This window comes from Bos javanicus, chromosome 15 (assembly GCF_032452875.1).
Source record: "Bos javanicus breed banteng chromosome 15, ARS-OSU_banteng_1.0, whole genome shotgun sequence".
NCBI classification, from domain to species: domain Eukaryota; kingdom Metazoa; phylum Chordata; class Mammalia; order Artiodactyla; family Bovidae; genus Bos; species Bos javanicus.
The window spans coordinates 28,602,214-28,618,340 of NC_083882.1; the positions used below are offsets into that span (position 1 = coordinate 28,602,214).

The window sequence follows — 16,127 nt, forward strand, 5'->3', positions numbered from 1 at the left end:
TGAGGGGACCTCAGTCCAGTTCCAGGGAGTCAGGATGGTGGGCCGAGGTGCACAGAAGCCCCAGGCCAGGGCCCTGACAAACCGGGCGGGCATGAGCGAGTGAGTCAGGCCAGCCATGGAATCACATCCCCACGCCTGCTGACAAAGGACCATTCAAGAGAGGCCAGACAAACAGTCCCAGCAGCAGAAACAGAAACTCAGAGCAGCTGCCAGGCCAAGAGGCCCAGGAGCCAGGCCCATGAGACCCTGCTCACAGGCAGACCGCAGGATGAGGCCGCTTGACTGGCTCCTTCCACTCTCTCTGCCCAACAGCCCACTGCCTTGAGAGCACAGCTCTGGGTGGGCAGTTGAGCCCACAGGGCACTTTGTCTGTGCTCACACTGACTTGCCTGGTGGTGGAAATGACATGGGATGATCCCTGACCTATGGGCCCGTATACTTGGAAACCTGCCGAACCTGGTCACTTGCCTGCATGGAGGTTTACCTGACCTTGTTTGTCTCAGCTTCAGGAAAGTACTGTCTCCTCCTTCCTGTTACATGCCTCATTGCCCCAATCCCCACAGAGCCAAGGCCCATGCTTCTGTCCAGGTCCCGTCCATCAGACTATGAGCCCTGTAGCTCTGTAGAAGGGAGGCACCTTCTAGGCATTCTCTGAATCTCCAACACTTTGCAGAGTGGCTGCTCAGTTAATGCCAATGACTGAAGGATCAGACGTTCAGCACCATTATCCTTTTAAGTCAAATCCAACCTAAGCTCAAAACAACTCAAGGATCTGTGTGGAATTTTAAAGGAATTTTTAAAATTTTTCAGTGCTCCCTTCCCCTCATTTCCTCCCGCCCACTCTCCAGGTCTCCATCAAATCCCAGTCACCAAAACACTATGATGAATCAGCTTCCCTCCACTGCCTTCAGTCCTTAAGCACTTCCCAGACCTCCTGAGCTGTGCTCAGTCACTCAGTTGTGTCCAACTCTTTACGGGCCCATGGACAGTAGCCAGCCAGGCTCCTCTGCACATGGAATTTTCCAGGCAAGAATACTGGAGTGGGTTGCCATAGCCTCCTCCAGGAGATCTTCCCAACCCAGGGATCGAACCCACATCTCTTGCATCTTCTGAATTGGTAAGAGGATTCTTCACCACTAGCGCCACCTGGGAAGCCCCCCCAGACCTCCAATGAGGTCAAACTCCTAGTTTTCAAAATCTACCAAAGGAACAGGACAAACTGAGATGACCCATGGGCAAAAAGGAATGTACACTTTAGGTGTGTGTGGTGTGCACCTGGGGGGGCGAGTGATAGGCGGGAGACAGCCTGGAGGGGCAAGTGGGATTTCAACATGCCCTGGTGCATGAGGACTTTTTCCCACATATGTTCAATTCACAGATGCTCACTGGGCTTGCTCCATGTCTGACACCATGCTCCCGCCACCCCCCCACCCCCATCTGGGGAAAAAATGGACTTTGCCTTTGAAGAAGCAGGAGAGGGTGTAGGGAGCAGGCATGGACATAAGTAGCTAAGTGCTGGCCCAGTGGGAGTAGCCTTTAAGGGAAGAAGCAACAGAGCATTTCAGGGGTACCAGGAAGAGGAAAGTTTGTCTGTTTACTAAGAAATGTGCAGACTCTGCAATTGCATGGACTGTAGCTTACCAGGCTCCTCCGTCCATGGAATTTTCCAGGCAAAAATACTGGAGTGGGTTGTCATTTCCTTCTCTGCTGCTGCTGCTGCTGCTAAGTCGCTTCAGTCGCGTCCGACTCTGCGAGACCCCATAGACGGCAGCCCACCAGGCTCCGCCATCCCTGGGATTCTCCAGGCAAGAACACTGGAGTAGGTTGCCATTTCCTTCTCCAATGGATGCAAGTGAAAAGTGAAAGTGAAGTCGCTCAGTCGTGTCCGACTCTTAGCGACCCCATGGACTGCAGCCCACCAGGCTCCTCCATCCATGGGATTTTCCAGGCAAGAGTACTGGAGTGGGGTGCCATTGCCTTCTCTGATAAGAAATAGGAAAAGCTATCTTAAAGAATGAGCACTGGAGAGAGGCCTCAAAGAACACTGTAACGATAATGAGTGCTAAGTCGCTTCAGTTGTGTCCAACCCTCTGAGACCCTATGGACTACTGTAGCCCCACCAGGCTCCTCTGTCCATTGGGTTCTCCAGGCAAGAATACTGGAGTGGGTAGCCATTCCCTTCTCCAGGGGATCTTCCTGACCCAGGCATCGAACCCTCGTCTCTTATGTCTCCTACACTGGCAGATGGGTTCTTTACCACTAGCGCCACCTGAGAAGTCCTAAAAAATTGAAAGAAATTCTAATAACAATAACAAAGTGTTAGTACTATTATTATTATAGCAATTAATATCCAGCAAGTGTGTTCTATATGCTAAGCACAAAGAAGCACTTGACGTAACTTAGCCCTGCTCAATTCTCATGCCCATTTGACAGATAAGGAAACTAAGGCTTAGAAGAGTTAAGCAAGCTAGGAAGCGTCAGCAGCCAGATTAGATCCCAAGTCTGTGCATCTCCAAAGGCGACCATCCCCTGCTCTGCAGGCCGAAGTAAGGGTTCATTCCTGCTAGGGCCTGAGCAGAGGCAGAGGGTAGGAAGTCCAAGGCTCGGGATGATCACATGGAGAAGGTGCCTGGTGCGATAGCTGCGGCCAGGACCCAGAGAGCTTCGAGGGCCAGAGCCAGGCACCTGTCCCCACTAACAGGCACGGAGAGGTTGGAATACTGGCCCACAGATCAGTGGTAATAAAAGCAAGAGGGCTGAGAAAGTGGAAGGAGAGAGAGCCCATCACCATGGTCTGGGTGAGAGACTGCAGCTGGGCGAGGTGAGAGGGTGCAGGGAACCTGTGAGCTCACGCCTGTGTGTCAGGTATGGATATTATGTATGAGTGAGAAGGGGAGAGAGAGTGCAAGTGTGAGCCACACATGAGCGAGTGCGGGGGCCCTGCTTGTTGAAGATGGAGGTTGGGGGGGTCCTTCTGGGTGGGAGGTGGGGTAAGGTCAGCCGGGGAGAAACGGAGGAACCGGGCAGGAGCGCTCAGAGAAATGAAACCATCATCTCAGAGGGCTCTAGGTCCTGGAAAGCCCACAGAGCCTGGCATAGGGAAGGGACTCACTTAACAACTGTTAAAGGGATGTGCGTATGACGTTAAGACCTTGCTTCCGGTCCCCTCCCGAGGACTGGCTTTGCCCTCCAGCCATGTGAGGGTCACTGTCATTCTAACTAGATCCTCCCTCATCCCTGGCCCCAAATCAGAGCTTCTGAGCTGAGCAGCCACATTCCCACGGCCCCAGCCTGGTCCCCTGGGCCCCAGCGCCCCTCCTGAGCCTCCCGCTCCCCCGTGCGTCTTTGTAACAAGTGTGTTCCTGTGTGGCCTCCAGGCTGACTTCATACTTTCCCAGGTCAGAGTCTCCCCTCCCACTTCCCATTCCAGGGCAGAGAAGATGCTGCCAAATTGGATCCAAGGTTTTGTTTCGGCCAGAGATATTCTGCTTCTCATCAGAGACAGACAGCCCTGACCAGTGCCTCCTGTCACGCTCTCCAGTTGCCCCAAGGCTCTCTGTCCGAGGATTCATAGACTCAAAATCAATCTGGCTCATCCCTCCAGAGACCACATCTCCCAAGACTCCACCAGGCCCCGGGTGTTATCCTAGCAAAACAGACCAAGTGGACGTGGTGTCCAGGAGGGTCAGGGGCTGCAGCCTGGGAGATAAGAACTTGGTCTCGGATTCTTGAGCATCTCCTGTCTTCACAGGTTGAAAAGGGAGCTCTCAGGGGTGACTAAAGACCACCCCCTTCCCTGCCCCACTCAGCTACAACCCTGTGTTATAAAATTATAAGCACAGTTTGGCACCTGGAGAGAAAAGGGATCTTTTTCAAGACTGTACAGGCTACAAAAACTGGGAGGAAAACAAATGCCTTAGAAATCATGAAATCTGACCCATCTACAGGCAGATGAGGAAACAGAGGCCTAAAATCGTGGAGGCTTTTGGGTTCGATCTGTGATCAGGGAACTGAGATCTAGCATGCTGCGTGGTGTGGCCAAAAACTAAAAAAGATAAAATCGTGGAGGCTTTCAGTTGCTGGAGATCAGTCTAAGCCATTCCTGACTACCACCAGAAACCCAGTTTGAAGGGCTATCTGGGATATGAATGCAATGCCCCCTGGAGCACAGCCAGGACTACACCTCGGTCTGCACCCCTAGGCTCTCCTCCTTTATGCTGCAGGCAGGGCCAGGGCCTCTCGTGACTGGTCTGCCTCCTCAGGTGCTCAGGCAGAAGCTGGTGAGTGATTTGTTAGACAATGAGTCCTGGGGGCTGCCTGACACAGTCTGCCATCCAGATGGCTGCCAGCGAGGCCCAACGGGGCCAGGGGCCAGGCTCTGACTTACAGGATCCAATGCTCTGGCTTCCCTATGGCTGCGGGGAGTTTCCAGGGTCTAGGGAACTGCCTCTGCTCCCTCCTCTCCTGGCCACATTCTCCAAGAAAACAGAATGAAGCAGGCTCCCCATCCACTAGGGCACCCACACTTTGAAGGGACATGGTAGTCCCCAGAGGATTGGTGGCAACAAAGAAAAAAAGGCAAGTGAAGCAAGTGATGTGCGACAGGAAGTGTATGTGTGTATGTGGGGGGGGAGGGGTCACAAATCCTGGCTGAAGAGTCAGAGGCCTCAGCCACAGTGGAGTGTGTGACCTCCAAGCCTCAGTTTTCCCATTTGCATGATGTCCCGACTGGATGTCCCCCTTCTGGCTCTGAGAAATCTAGGATTCTGAGGTCAGGGACTCTGTCTTCCTCGTGATCCTGGCAATGAACACACAGTAGGTACTTAAAGCAATTCACTGAATAGTTGAATGAAGTGGGGCCCAAGTCAGTCCAAAGTTCACAAGGTGGCCAGAAAGGAGACCCTGGCCTCCAGAGTCTATCACCAGACCCAGAGAGAAGCTACAGGTCTTGGGCAAGCTCTAGCCATCCAGGAGCCCTTGGCAAACTGCCTTCCTGTCCCAAGACACACAGATGTGCTTGGAGGAGCCAAGAAGAAAGCAGGAAAGTGTCCCTGGGGGATAGAGGGCAGCCTGGACACTCCTTCCCCGCCCATCATCACCCTAAATACACCCTAAATACTTTCTAAATACACCTGGCTCCTCTCTTGCTGGCTCCTCCTCCTCCCAATCCTCAAGGCTTTGTCTTCTCTCCCTGCCCTCCCCTGCTCTCCTAACACAGTCACACCTTTCCTCCTTCCTTTGCGGAGGTTCAGAGCCTCAGCAGGTCTTGGAGCTGCCTGATCCTGTGTTAGGCAGGAAGGCTCAGGGGCAGAACTGAGATTCCTAAGAGGGGCCAGGAGCCTCAGGCTTTCTTAGGGTAAAGGCAGGTAGGAAGCAGTGGGGAGAGATTTACATTCTGGTCCATGCCCAGCCTCTTGCATCTAGCACCCAGGAGAGGGGCTCCCCTCTGAGGGAGTCTGGAAGGGCATCTCCCCCCATCTTCTGCAGAGTTCTCAGGGAGATGCTTCCTCCTAGCCTTTCTCAGCCTTCCCCTACACGCTCCTCCAAGGAGCTGGATGAGGCAGAAATCGCGCTCTCTTCCAGCTGGAGACCTGTTCAGAAGTACTCGTGTATGTGTGTGTGTGTGTGTGTGTGTGTGTGTGAGAGAGAGAGAGAGAGAGAGAGAGAGAGAGAAGGAAAGCAATGGTATATGTTATTGCTGGTCTGTGTGAAAGCGCACACAGTTCAATGACAGGTGTATGTGTAGCCTTGTGGGTTGTGTGCGGTGGTTTGGTACATGCATGGTGTATTTAGTGTGTACATGGTGTACATGTGATATAATATATGTGTGTGCTGTGTGTTTATGCAGTGTGTGTGGCAAGCAGGTGTGTGTCTGAGTATGTGGGTGGTGTGGTGAGCGTGCATGTTTGGGGTGTGTTTGTGATGTGTACTGTGTGTTGGGGGAGCTGGAGTGGCTAGGGGCGACATCAGTGTGAGGTGGGAGCTAGCATTTCAGGGTCTCCTACCCAGAGAAGTCAGGGGTAATCAGTATCTAGGCAACCATGTTGGGGGGAGGGGAGGAGATATGGAGGTGAGGAATGGGCAGAAAAGGAGGGAGGCTGAGAATTGAAAAGGGGTTTCCATGGCAACTACTGGGCAGGTCACGTGGAAAAGGCCAAAGCAGAAACAGATATAGACATCAGCACATACACACGATGAGGGCCCTGGGACCCCAGAGTGGGGGCCCTTCCACAGAAGACATGGGCTGCCCACTGATCCATCTCCAAACCTGGAAATCTGGGCCTAGGCAGAGAGCACGATGCCAAGAAGACAAAGGAAGTGGAGAAAGAGGACACATTGGCGGGGAGAAGCCCTGGAAGCCATAACCCCTGAGGCTGGATGTGGGCAGCGGGGGCCTGGCCAGGCCCATTCTCCAGCATGCCTGCTCCCTGCTCCCACCCTCGGTGCTTCCTCTACCAGCCACCACTTGTAAGAGCCCAGAAGCAAGTGCCAGGAGCCCCTTCCAACTAGGCAAGGAAGCCCAAGAGACACAATGGGGAAGGCTGTGCCAAGGCCAGCCTTGCTGGGGAAAGAGGGCAGGGTACCAGGAAAGGAGGGGATGGGGCCGGGGGACCAGGCCCACCCCAACCCCCACCCCGCTGGAAGAAGCCAGGACGGGTTAGACAAGAGGAGAGGAACACTAATGCACTCTCATGAACCATGCCCTGGAACGCCAGCCCTTTTTTTTACCTGCCCCTCCTCCCGGTGCCCACTGCCCAGCCCCAGCTCCCCCGTCCTCCAAGCGCCAAATCAGCAAGTCCCATTTTGCATGGCTCATGTGTGCACACTCATAGCCAGCCACCTCCCCTCGTCTTCACAACCGCACACTCAAGTGTCCACAGCTTCCAAGTAACAAAGGGAAAACTACACCGCCCTGGTAAGAGGAGAGCAGCCCTTTCCCCCTCTCCCAAAACCACAGCCCCAAGCTCCAGGTAGCAGCAAACGCCTTGTCCGAACAGCTTCACCCCACCGCCACGGCCTGTCTCCCCCGTCGGCGGCCCCTCTTCTCTTCCGACGCCCACCTCCTCTTTGGGTTTCCATCTCCTACCGGGTCTCCGCTGCCCTAGCTGCGTGCCTGGCGAGAACCGCTCACACCCACCGAAACAAACCTACCCTGGCAGCATCCTGGCGCCGCGCGATCGGTCCCCACCCCAGCCCCTCTCCCTCCTCGTTAGAGGAACCCAACTTCGCCACCTCTGCAGCCGCTTACCTGCGCGGCGTGTCCCCTCCGAGACAATCCCAGGAGGATGAGTGGAGTCCGGAGGAGCCTGGGAGTGGCGAGGCTGGGGGAGGGCAGTGGGCGAGGCTTTCGCTGTTTTTCCCGCCTCCCCTGCTGGGAAGGGTGGGGGCGGGCTGGAGCGCCGCGTCCCGCAGGGGTGGGGAGTGGTGGGCGGGGGCTCGGCCGGGGCTGGGCTCCGGGGACCGCGGTGTCACCGTCTGCCGGCCTCCGGGTAGCGTCGTCGCGCGGACCCCCTTCTCCTCGCCCGGCGCTGCCCGCCCCTCGAGCGCGCCGCCGCTGCTCCTGGGTGCGGGCGGGATTCAAGGGGCAGGCCGCTTGGAGAAGCAACAGGAGACCGCCGCCGCGGAGACCGGCCAGGGCGCTCGCATCCGCCGCCAGCTGTTGCTTTTTGGTTTTCCTCGGCTGAGGGTGGGGAGGGAGCAAGACAAACACGATGACAGAGCTAGTGTCTCTCCGAAATAGTAAACTCGGCGCGGGGCGGGGGGGAGCGGGGAGGAGGGCGGGGAGGGGTCGGAAAAATACGAGAAAATAACCCAGCACCAGACACTGCAACCCACGTTAACTGGGAGGCTTGGCAATTAAGGGGAATGCGCACCTAAAGCATGAATGGCTGTGTCGTAGGCGCGCGCGCCGGTTCTGGCTGGAGTTGTCATTTTCAGCGAGAGCCCGGTGGGCTGCTGGAGGCGGGGGCTCGCCGGAACCACAGCTTTGCCTCCCAGATCCTCCTCATGGAGGGCCCTCGTCCTGCCCCCGCAGGGTCACAGTACTGCCCCCCTCCCAGTCCACTTCTCAGGTCCAAATTCGAGAACGACAAACCTTAATGAGATTTAACTCCTAGCTCAGCAACTCCGCCCGTGATGTCCCCTAGAGCCCAGCACTGAAGGGCGCTCTGGAGCCTCAGTTTCTTTCCTCGTGAAATGGCGGTGAGAACACTGACCCCCGGAGCTGAGCCCGGGAGCAGAGTGGGCGCTCAGCGAGCAGGCAGCTGCTCTGAGGAGCAGGGCCTGTAGGAAGGGCTCCAGGCCAGGCGCTGGCAGAAACCACGGATACTGCAAGGGCTGGCCACTCGGTTGGTAGCCAGGAAGCCACGCTGCAGGCCATGAAGCTGCCCAGAAGAGCCTGGAGGGGGACCGGGCAGGATGGAGCCGGGAATTCCTGGGAGAAGCTGTCCAAGCCTGAGAGGGGCCACAGGGACTTCCTCACAGACCCTGTACCCTGGAACCATGGGTACTGCCAGCCTTACCTCAACACTCCCAGCCCTGGCCCTCAGTTTTCTCATTTGTGACGTGAAAGAGAGAGACTCGATAATCCAGAACCGCCTTCCAGATGGACCCTCTGACTAAATTATCTTGAGAAATGGTCCAATCTCAAAGCCCCAAGGCAGGAAATAAACATGGGTTCCAGAAGGCTTTGCCCAGATGTGGAAGCCATGAGTGGCTGCTGAGAAAGAGTGGGGAACGCTTGAGAGGACAAGACACCTCCATGAGCACCGGACCTTGGACAGAGTGGACGCTGTCACTCTGGCCCAGTCCCCAGAGTTCCTTGGGTGCCCATGAAAATCAAAGCTCTTTCATCAAAACCTGGCTCAGATCTCTTAGATCCATGTGACTTTACATGGATTTGCAGGGGCAAACCTTTTCCTCTGCACATGAGCACTTGGTTCCAACTGCCCTTCTCCCTGTTCTTTTTGCTCTGCTCTGAGAGACGAAGCCACATCACTCACAAGGCCCGTGTCCTTCGCACACACGCTTGAGTGCTACCACCTGCCACCTCGCTGTGTTGTTTTTCAGAGTTTCTCCTGGTGAGAACACTTCAGATCCCGGCTCTGCAAGTCTGTTTGGGAAAGCACGGGCCGGGGGAGCAGAACTCCAAAGCCATGCCACCTGTTAGTACCTGCCCTTTTCTTACCAGAGAATGCCATGGTGTTTGGCCAAATTACTCAGATACCTCAGGGCAGCAAAGAGCCACAGGGGAACAGTAAAAGCTGCATCACGTGTGGAAGGGCTGAAAATGGGCTTCTCCCCCGTCCATCCAGGGCCACAGCTGAGGGAGTTTGGGGTGACACAGCTATGCAGTCACACACAAGCTTGTTCTGGCAGGAGTCCTGGCTCCCTTTTAGGGGAGGAAGAAACGCATCTAGCCCCTAGGACACATGCGGACGCCAGTGAAAAAGGTCACCAGCTGCCTCATTCTTTCCACGCATTTATGGTATGAGGAGCTACTGGGCACTGAGCCCCGGGCCAAGCTCCAGGCTGCACAGTGAAAGAAAAGTCATGGCCCCTTGGAGCCAATGGGGCTTCTCTGGTGGCTCAGCCGGTAAAGAATCTGCCTGCAATGTAGGAGCCCTGGGTTCGATTCTTGGGTCAGGGAGATCCCCTGGAGAAGGCAATGGCTACCCACTCCAGTCTTCTCGCCTGGAGAATTCCATGGACAGAAGAGCCTGGCAGGCTACAATCCATGGGGTCACAAAAAGTCAGACACAACTGAGAGACTAATACACACTAGAATCAATGGGTGAGGTAGAGATTTATCAAATAATCCCATGGATAAATGTGTCATTAAAATGGTTTTGAGCCCTGAGGAGGTAGCATTTGAGAAGCAAGCTGAAGGGTCAGGAGGTGTTATGGAGAGGAGGTGAAGGAGCCAAGAATTGGAGTGACAGGAAGGGTTGGGAAATGATGATTCTGACATGGGAACAGAAGCCACATGTGCAAAGGCCCTGAGGCAGAAGGCGCATGCATGAAAGGAGCCACTGTGGCTCTGGAACAGAAGAGACAGGTTGGAGAAGGATGCAGACGCCAGTCCAGGCAAGCCTGGTGGTTCCTGGGTGAATTCAACTCTTATTCTCAGGAGAATGGGAAGCCTCTGAAGGGCCTTAAGAGAGCTGTTGCAAGCAAGAGTTGGGGAGTGGCAGACTCTGCAGCGTGGGGGATCCCACAGTCAAAGGTGAGGAACTGTCAGGAGAGCAGGGCTCATGTGAAGCTGGGAAATGGGCCTACACCCCAATGAAGGGAGCCTGCATCTCCAGCGACAGTAGGACGAGGAAGGACAGAAACTGTTTCTAAATCCTCCCCACCCCCACCCCTCCAGAATAAGAGCCACGCCAAGACCTAAGGTTTGGAAGGCCGGTGTAACTGTTTCAAGCTTACGGACTCATCTGTGCTTTAAAGCTGAGCAAAATACCTTGCAATAGTGCAGCTAAGACCCCATGTGGATAGCACTTGCCCCCAGTTGCCTTGTACTGTGGCAGACACAGACCTTCAGCATGTCAGCAACCCAGGTCACACGGCCATGGACAGGAGGCAGAGAGGGCCTGCGGGAAAATTAAAAGAGCAATACCAAAAGCCATCCTAGCAGGCCCCTTTGGGTGCTGCTTCATCCTGGGGTGCAGACTACAGGACCCAAGCAGGCCCCGCCCACAAGTTGTTTACTCTATGTCCATTTGTACTCATTCTGCTTTGTAGGAATTTGAAGGCGTGCTATCCCAGACTTCAGCCAAATGCTAAGCCCCCAGACCCTAAGACAGAACTATTTCCTAACTCCTTGCTGAAAGAGTTCTGCTCACTTCAAAAGCACTCCTTGGTCATGCGCCCTTCCTCCTTTCCTGATCTTCCCCCAACTCTTCAGCTTTTCCCTCAAGCAGCTGTGTTGGGCTCTTTGTCCTCTGCTCTGCATTGTTCCTGGACAGTCCAATCCACGATCATGATTTTGCCGCCCACCTGGGGCTGATGACCCACTCTCTCAGCCTGGTCCTTACTCCAGAAACCCAGAGGAGTTATCATCTCCAGGGGCTCAGCGGTACTCAAACTGGATCCATCATCTGACCCTACTTCCCCCCCACCCCCTGCCCCAGAGCTGACTCTCCTTCCCTGCTTTTCCTTGACTTTGGAAATGGCACTGCTCCAACACTGTTATTCATCTGGAAAAGTGTGCTCCATCCTAATGCCTCTCCCGCACTGCTTCTGTTCTAGATCAGGCTCCATGATGCCAGCCTCCCATTGGTGCCTCTGCCTCAGTCTCCCCACCCTTATGCTAACTCTTGTTTGGAAATTAGTTTCTACAACACTGATGTGATTCAAACCTTCCTAGACTCCAATTCTCTACAAGTTAAAATCCAGCATTCAGTCTTTACCACCCGACACCCACCTACCTTTGCAGTTTCATCTCCTGACCCATTCTCTGCCCTGCCTTCCCCATTTTATCACTCTGGTCACCTCAATCCTGGCAAATGCTGTTCCCCAGACCAACAGGGCCATTCACAATTATTCAAATATCCTGCCTGCTTGCCGGCCCCTAAACTTTTGTTCATATCATCTTCTCTGCTTAAGACATCCTGTCCCTCCCTTCTCTACTTACATGAATCGCATCTACCATGCAGAGTGAAATTCAAAAATCATCTTACTGAAATTAAAGCTGTCTTGTCCATGCTGCCATGAACTGCATTGTCTCTGCATCTGTGCGTGTACATACCATAATCTGAATTTTTCTGTGTTTAATTTCAGGTGTGCCACCTGCCAATAAGGAGACTCCAGTTTGATCCCTGGGTCAGGAAGATCCCCTGGAGGAGGACGTGGCAACCTACTCCAGTATTCTTGCTGGAAAATCTCATGGACAGAGGAGCCTGGCAGGCTATATAGTCCATGGGGTCGCAAAGAGTCAGACACGACTGAACACACACACATGAGGCCCTAGTAGAATGGGAACTCCTTGAGATCAGCCAGCCATCTTACTCCATTTATACACCCCACTGTCTTGTATGGTGACCCACTTACAATAAATTTAAGTGAATTACAGCTCACAAGATCCTACAAGATCCTACCCTAGCCCACCTCTCCAGATGCATTTTGAGCACTTTCTTCTGTGATCTCTCTCCCAGGCAACAACCTTTCAGCTTTATCAAAGGGTCTTCAGAACTGGTTCCCTGAGCACTGGTCCCCTGGGCCCAGACCACACCTGTGAGATGCATTTCCTTTGTTCTCTCATCCCAAGATGAAGCGGGTAAGGAAGCTAGTGCTGGTGAGGTCCCAGGCAGAGGAGAGGAGGCCAGACTGTCAGGAGAGGAGGAACAGGTAACCCTGACATGACATTGGGGTTGAAAAGCAGGACTTCAGTGACTGTGGATGGAGCAGGAGAAACTGCAGAGGATGGCAGACACCGCTGGTTTTCCAGACCAGGTCTGCTGCTGCTGCTGCTGAGTCACTTCCGTCGTGTCCGACTCCTTGTGACCCTATGGACTATAGCCTGCCGGGCTCCTCTGTCCATGCCTTCTTTTCCCTTCTATCAGAACTTTTTTCTAAATCAGTTGCCACATGTTTGGTTTGTTCTTTATTTATTATTTTTGGCTGTATTGGATCTTTGCTGCTTTACACAGGCTTTCTTTAGTGGTAGTGAGTGAGGGCCACTCTGTTGTGTTGCGTGAGCCTATTGTGGTGGCTTCTCTTGTTGCAGAGCACAGGCTCTGGGTGGGCGGGCTTCAGCAGTTGCAGCACGCAGGCTCAGTAGCTGGGGCTCACAGCCCTAGAGCACGGGCTCAGTAGAGTTGTGGTACACGGCTCTAGTTGCTCCACAGCATATGGAATCCTCCTGGACCAGGGGTCAAACCCATGTCCCCTGCATTGGCAGGCAGACTCTTAATCGGCTACACCACCAGGAAAGTCCTTGTTCAGTTTAAACTGCTGATTTTTCAATAACTAGGGGCATTCATATGATCCAGTTTTGGCCAAGGAGATGGGAACAGAATTATACTGAGGAAGAATTCTAAGAAAGACACAGTAATATGTCCCTTTTGCCCTTTGCTCTTTTCCGTTTGTTCCTTCTTCTGTTCCCTTTCTTCTTCCTCATCTTCCTGCTCCTTCCCCTCGTCTTTCTTTTTTCTAAAGTAGACTATAGTTGATTCATAATATTGTGTTACTTTCTGGCGTACAGCAAAGTGATTTAGTTATACATATATATGTATATATATATATATATATATATATGGCTTCCCAGGTGGCTCAGTGGGTAAAGAACCTGGCCTGCAAGGCAGGAACCACAGGAGATATGGGTTCGATTCCTGGGTCAGGAAGATCCCCTGGAGGAGGGCACAGCAACCCACTCCAGTTTTCTTGCCTGGAGAATCCCATGGACAGAGGAGCCTGCTGAGCTACAGTCCATAGGTCAAAAAGAGTCGGACACGACTGAAGCAACTGAGCATGCAAGTGTGTGTGTGTGTGTATATATGTATATACACATGTTCTTTTTCAGATTCTTGTCCATTATAGTTTATTACAAGGTATTGAATATAGTTCTCTGTGCTATCAGTAGCACCTTGTTCTTTATCTGTTTTACATATAGTAGAGGATTGATGCTGAAACTGAAGCTCCAATGCTTTGGCCACCTGATGGGAAGACCCAACTCATTAGAAAAGACCCTGATGCTGGGAAAGACTGAATGCAGGAGGAGAAGGGGACAACAGAAGACGAGAAGGTTGGATGGCATCACTGACTCAATGGACACGAGTTTGAGCAAACTCCAGGAGATGGTGAAGGACAGGGACTGGCGTGCTGCAGTCCATGGGGTCGCAAAGAGTTGGACACGACTGAGCGACTGAACAACAAAATGCGTATCTGTTAATCTCAAACTCCTAATTTATCCCTCTCCCTATTTCACCTTTGGTAACCATAAGTTTGTTTTCTATATCTTGTCCTTTTTTGGTCGGAAACATGAGTGTGATGCCTGGAGGTGAAGCAGCCCTCTTTCAACCATGAAGAAAAAAAGTCTTAAACTCAGGATAGCAGACCAGAAAGAAAGGAAGCTAGAAGGAGCCATCAGCAACATCCGAATAACCTAATTCCAAAGTTCCTGTTACATGAGAAAATTCAGCTTCTAGTACATAAATTTTTTTTTCCAGACTGAGTTTTTTTAAAAGATTAAGACAGGAGGATGGGGGTGGGGGGATGTTTGTACAGGCCAGGCCTCCCCTCCCTCTGTAAGCTCTGGCCCTCCCAGGCCCTAGGCTGGAGCCTTCAAAGGGTGGGGCTGCTGGAGGCTGTCAGCGGCTCTCCTCACTTCCGTTAGAGGTGGCACCGGCTGACAGCCCTCGCCCTGCCCCCAGCACATTGACTGTAGCTGGTTTTCTGTTCCGTGCAGCCAACACAATCCTAAGGGAACAAGTGGGGAGAGCAGCCTTTAATCATGAGAGAGCAGAAATTCAGCACAAGCCTTCCTCCCCTAGAAGACCTCTCCCTGCCACTCACAACTCCACAGGCACACCCTGATGAACGTGCCAGCATATCAGAAACACACATCTCAGCATCTCTCTTCTTGGAGTGGATCCTGCATGGTCCCTTTCTTCGGTATCTTTATCCAGATCTTGATTTTTGGAAAAGGAAGAAAAGCAAAGGCAGTCAGGGCGGGGGAAGTCTAAAATAAAATCTCTCCCTATCTTCCCACAGGAAAACTATGACATATGTCAGGAAACAAGGCATGCCAAAGGATGGATGCGATTTGTTTCTAAGTGAAAAATTCATCCCAATCCCATTAGTCTGGAAAACTTAAACTGCTGCCTGATTAACTTAAACTTGTCTTGTAAGCATGTAACGTCACCTTAAGGTGCTGATCTCTAATTATGAGCACACTTCTTCCAGAGCTGCTGGTTATTCAGATTGGAGCACAAGATCACTCCTTCCCACCCCCCAGCCTTTCCACTCTGCAAATATGCACCCATTTGTCTTTTCCTAGTGAATACAAATGGGAGAAAACTGAGTGGTGTTGCCCTTTGGATATAATGATGTCAGAAATTCAGTACATAATGGCTCCCTAGACAAGATCAGAATAGCTCCGCGCTTCTGTTTTCCCTATGCACAGAGGAACTGACAGCCTGTTAGCATAAGCAGGCATCTGAACTCCCTGCCCCTCCCTGAGTGCCTGGAGCCAGCTTTCAGGCGAGAGACACCTGTTTATCATCATACACTGTCTTCCAACCCACTGGATCCGGGCTCGGAACAGAGGCTGCAGCTGAGTTTGGGGGCCAGGAAGAACTCTAGGGACCCAGAAGGCATCTCCATTCAGTCTATAAACCAGCTTTGAAAATAGGCTATAACCCACTAGCCCAGACACGTTTGCCAGGCAAGTAAGACTGTTCTGAATCCACTTATTATTTTGTGCAGCCCCAACATCACCTCCACCCCAAAGCCTGAGCTGGAGTTTAGGGGGAAAAAAAATAAAAATGATTTAGGGCTGGCAGATTGTTGAACTTCTGTATAAGGAAGTCTCATGTGAAACCTGCAGATTGACTGCCTTGCGGGGAGAGGAGCTTCCATACAGGGCAAACTCGGGTACCTATCAACAACCTACATTCTCCCAAAGGGGACCCAGTAGTAGCCAGAGGCCTGGCATCCTGGCCACTTGTGGTCATGGAGTCGCTGCCTTTTTGTTTATGATGGACTCCTGCATCCATCGAAAGCTCCATCCCTCTGAACCCTCCTGTAATTCACTCGTCTCTTTGATGATGCTGTTCATGTAATTGCCTCTCAGACCAGAGGTGTGTTTGATGTCTACCTTTTAAAGCATTATCTCTATTGATTTTCATTTTTCAGGCCTGGTATGGAAGCTTAGTGGGAGGTGACGGGTATAAAATGCTCCCCATTCTGACTGTTTATTCTAACAGTAAACATTTATATAGCCCTTGGCACACGACTCCTTGTTAAAAAGAGAATCCACAACTGTCTTCCTAAGTTTAACTCGGAACTTTCTTTTTCAGAATCAGAAGAAGGGCTGCAATGATTTCACCCAGGGAATAAACTAAGTTCTTTCCTCTTACGTGGTGCCTACGTTTCTAACCTTCTCCCCCACTAGCCAGTATAACTGG

The 16,127-nt window shown here is 52.5% G+C and overlaps 1 protein-coding gene across 2 annotated transcripts in view; it reads right to left on the bottom strand.

The window, feature by feature from the left end:
- FXYD6 (FXYD domain containing ion transport regulator 6) overlaps window positions 1-7,382 on the bottom strand; it is a 35,534-nt gene extending 28,152 nt beyond the window's left edge. The window contains exon 1 of one of the 2 annotated variants that reach the window (XM_061440435.1): window positions 7,250-7,382. Coding sequence is in view for 1 of the 2 variants with exons in the window: in XM_061440434.1 (XP_061296418.1) it covers window positions 1,642-1,696 (55 nt within the window). In the remaining variant the exon portion in view is untranslated. Of the gene's footprint in view, window positions 1-1,641; window positions 6,583-7,249 lie in introns of those variants that run through there. The other variant, XM_061440434.1, reaches the window with a different exon arrangement.
- Between the last annotated feature and the right edge of the window lie 8,745 nt (window positions 7,383-16,127).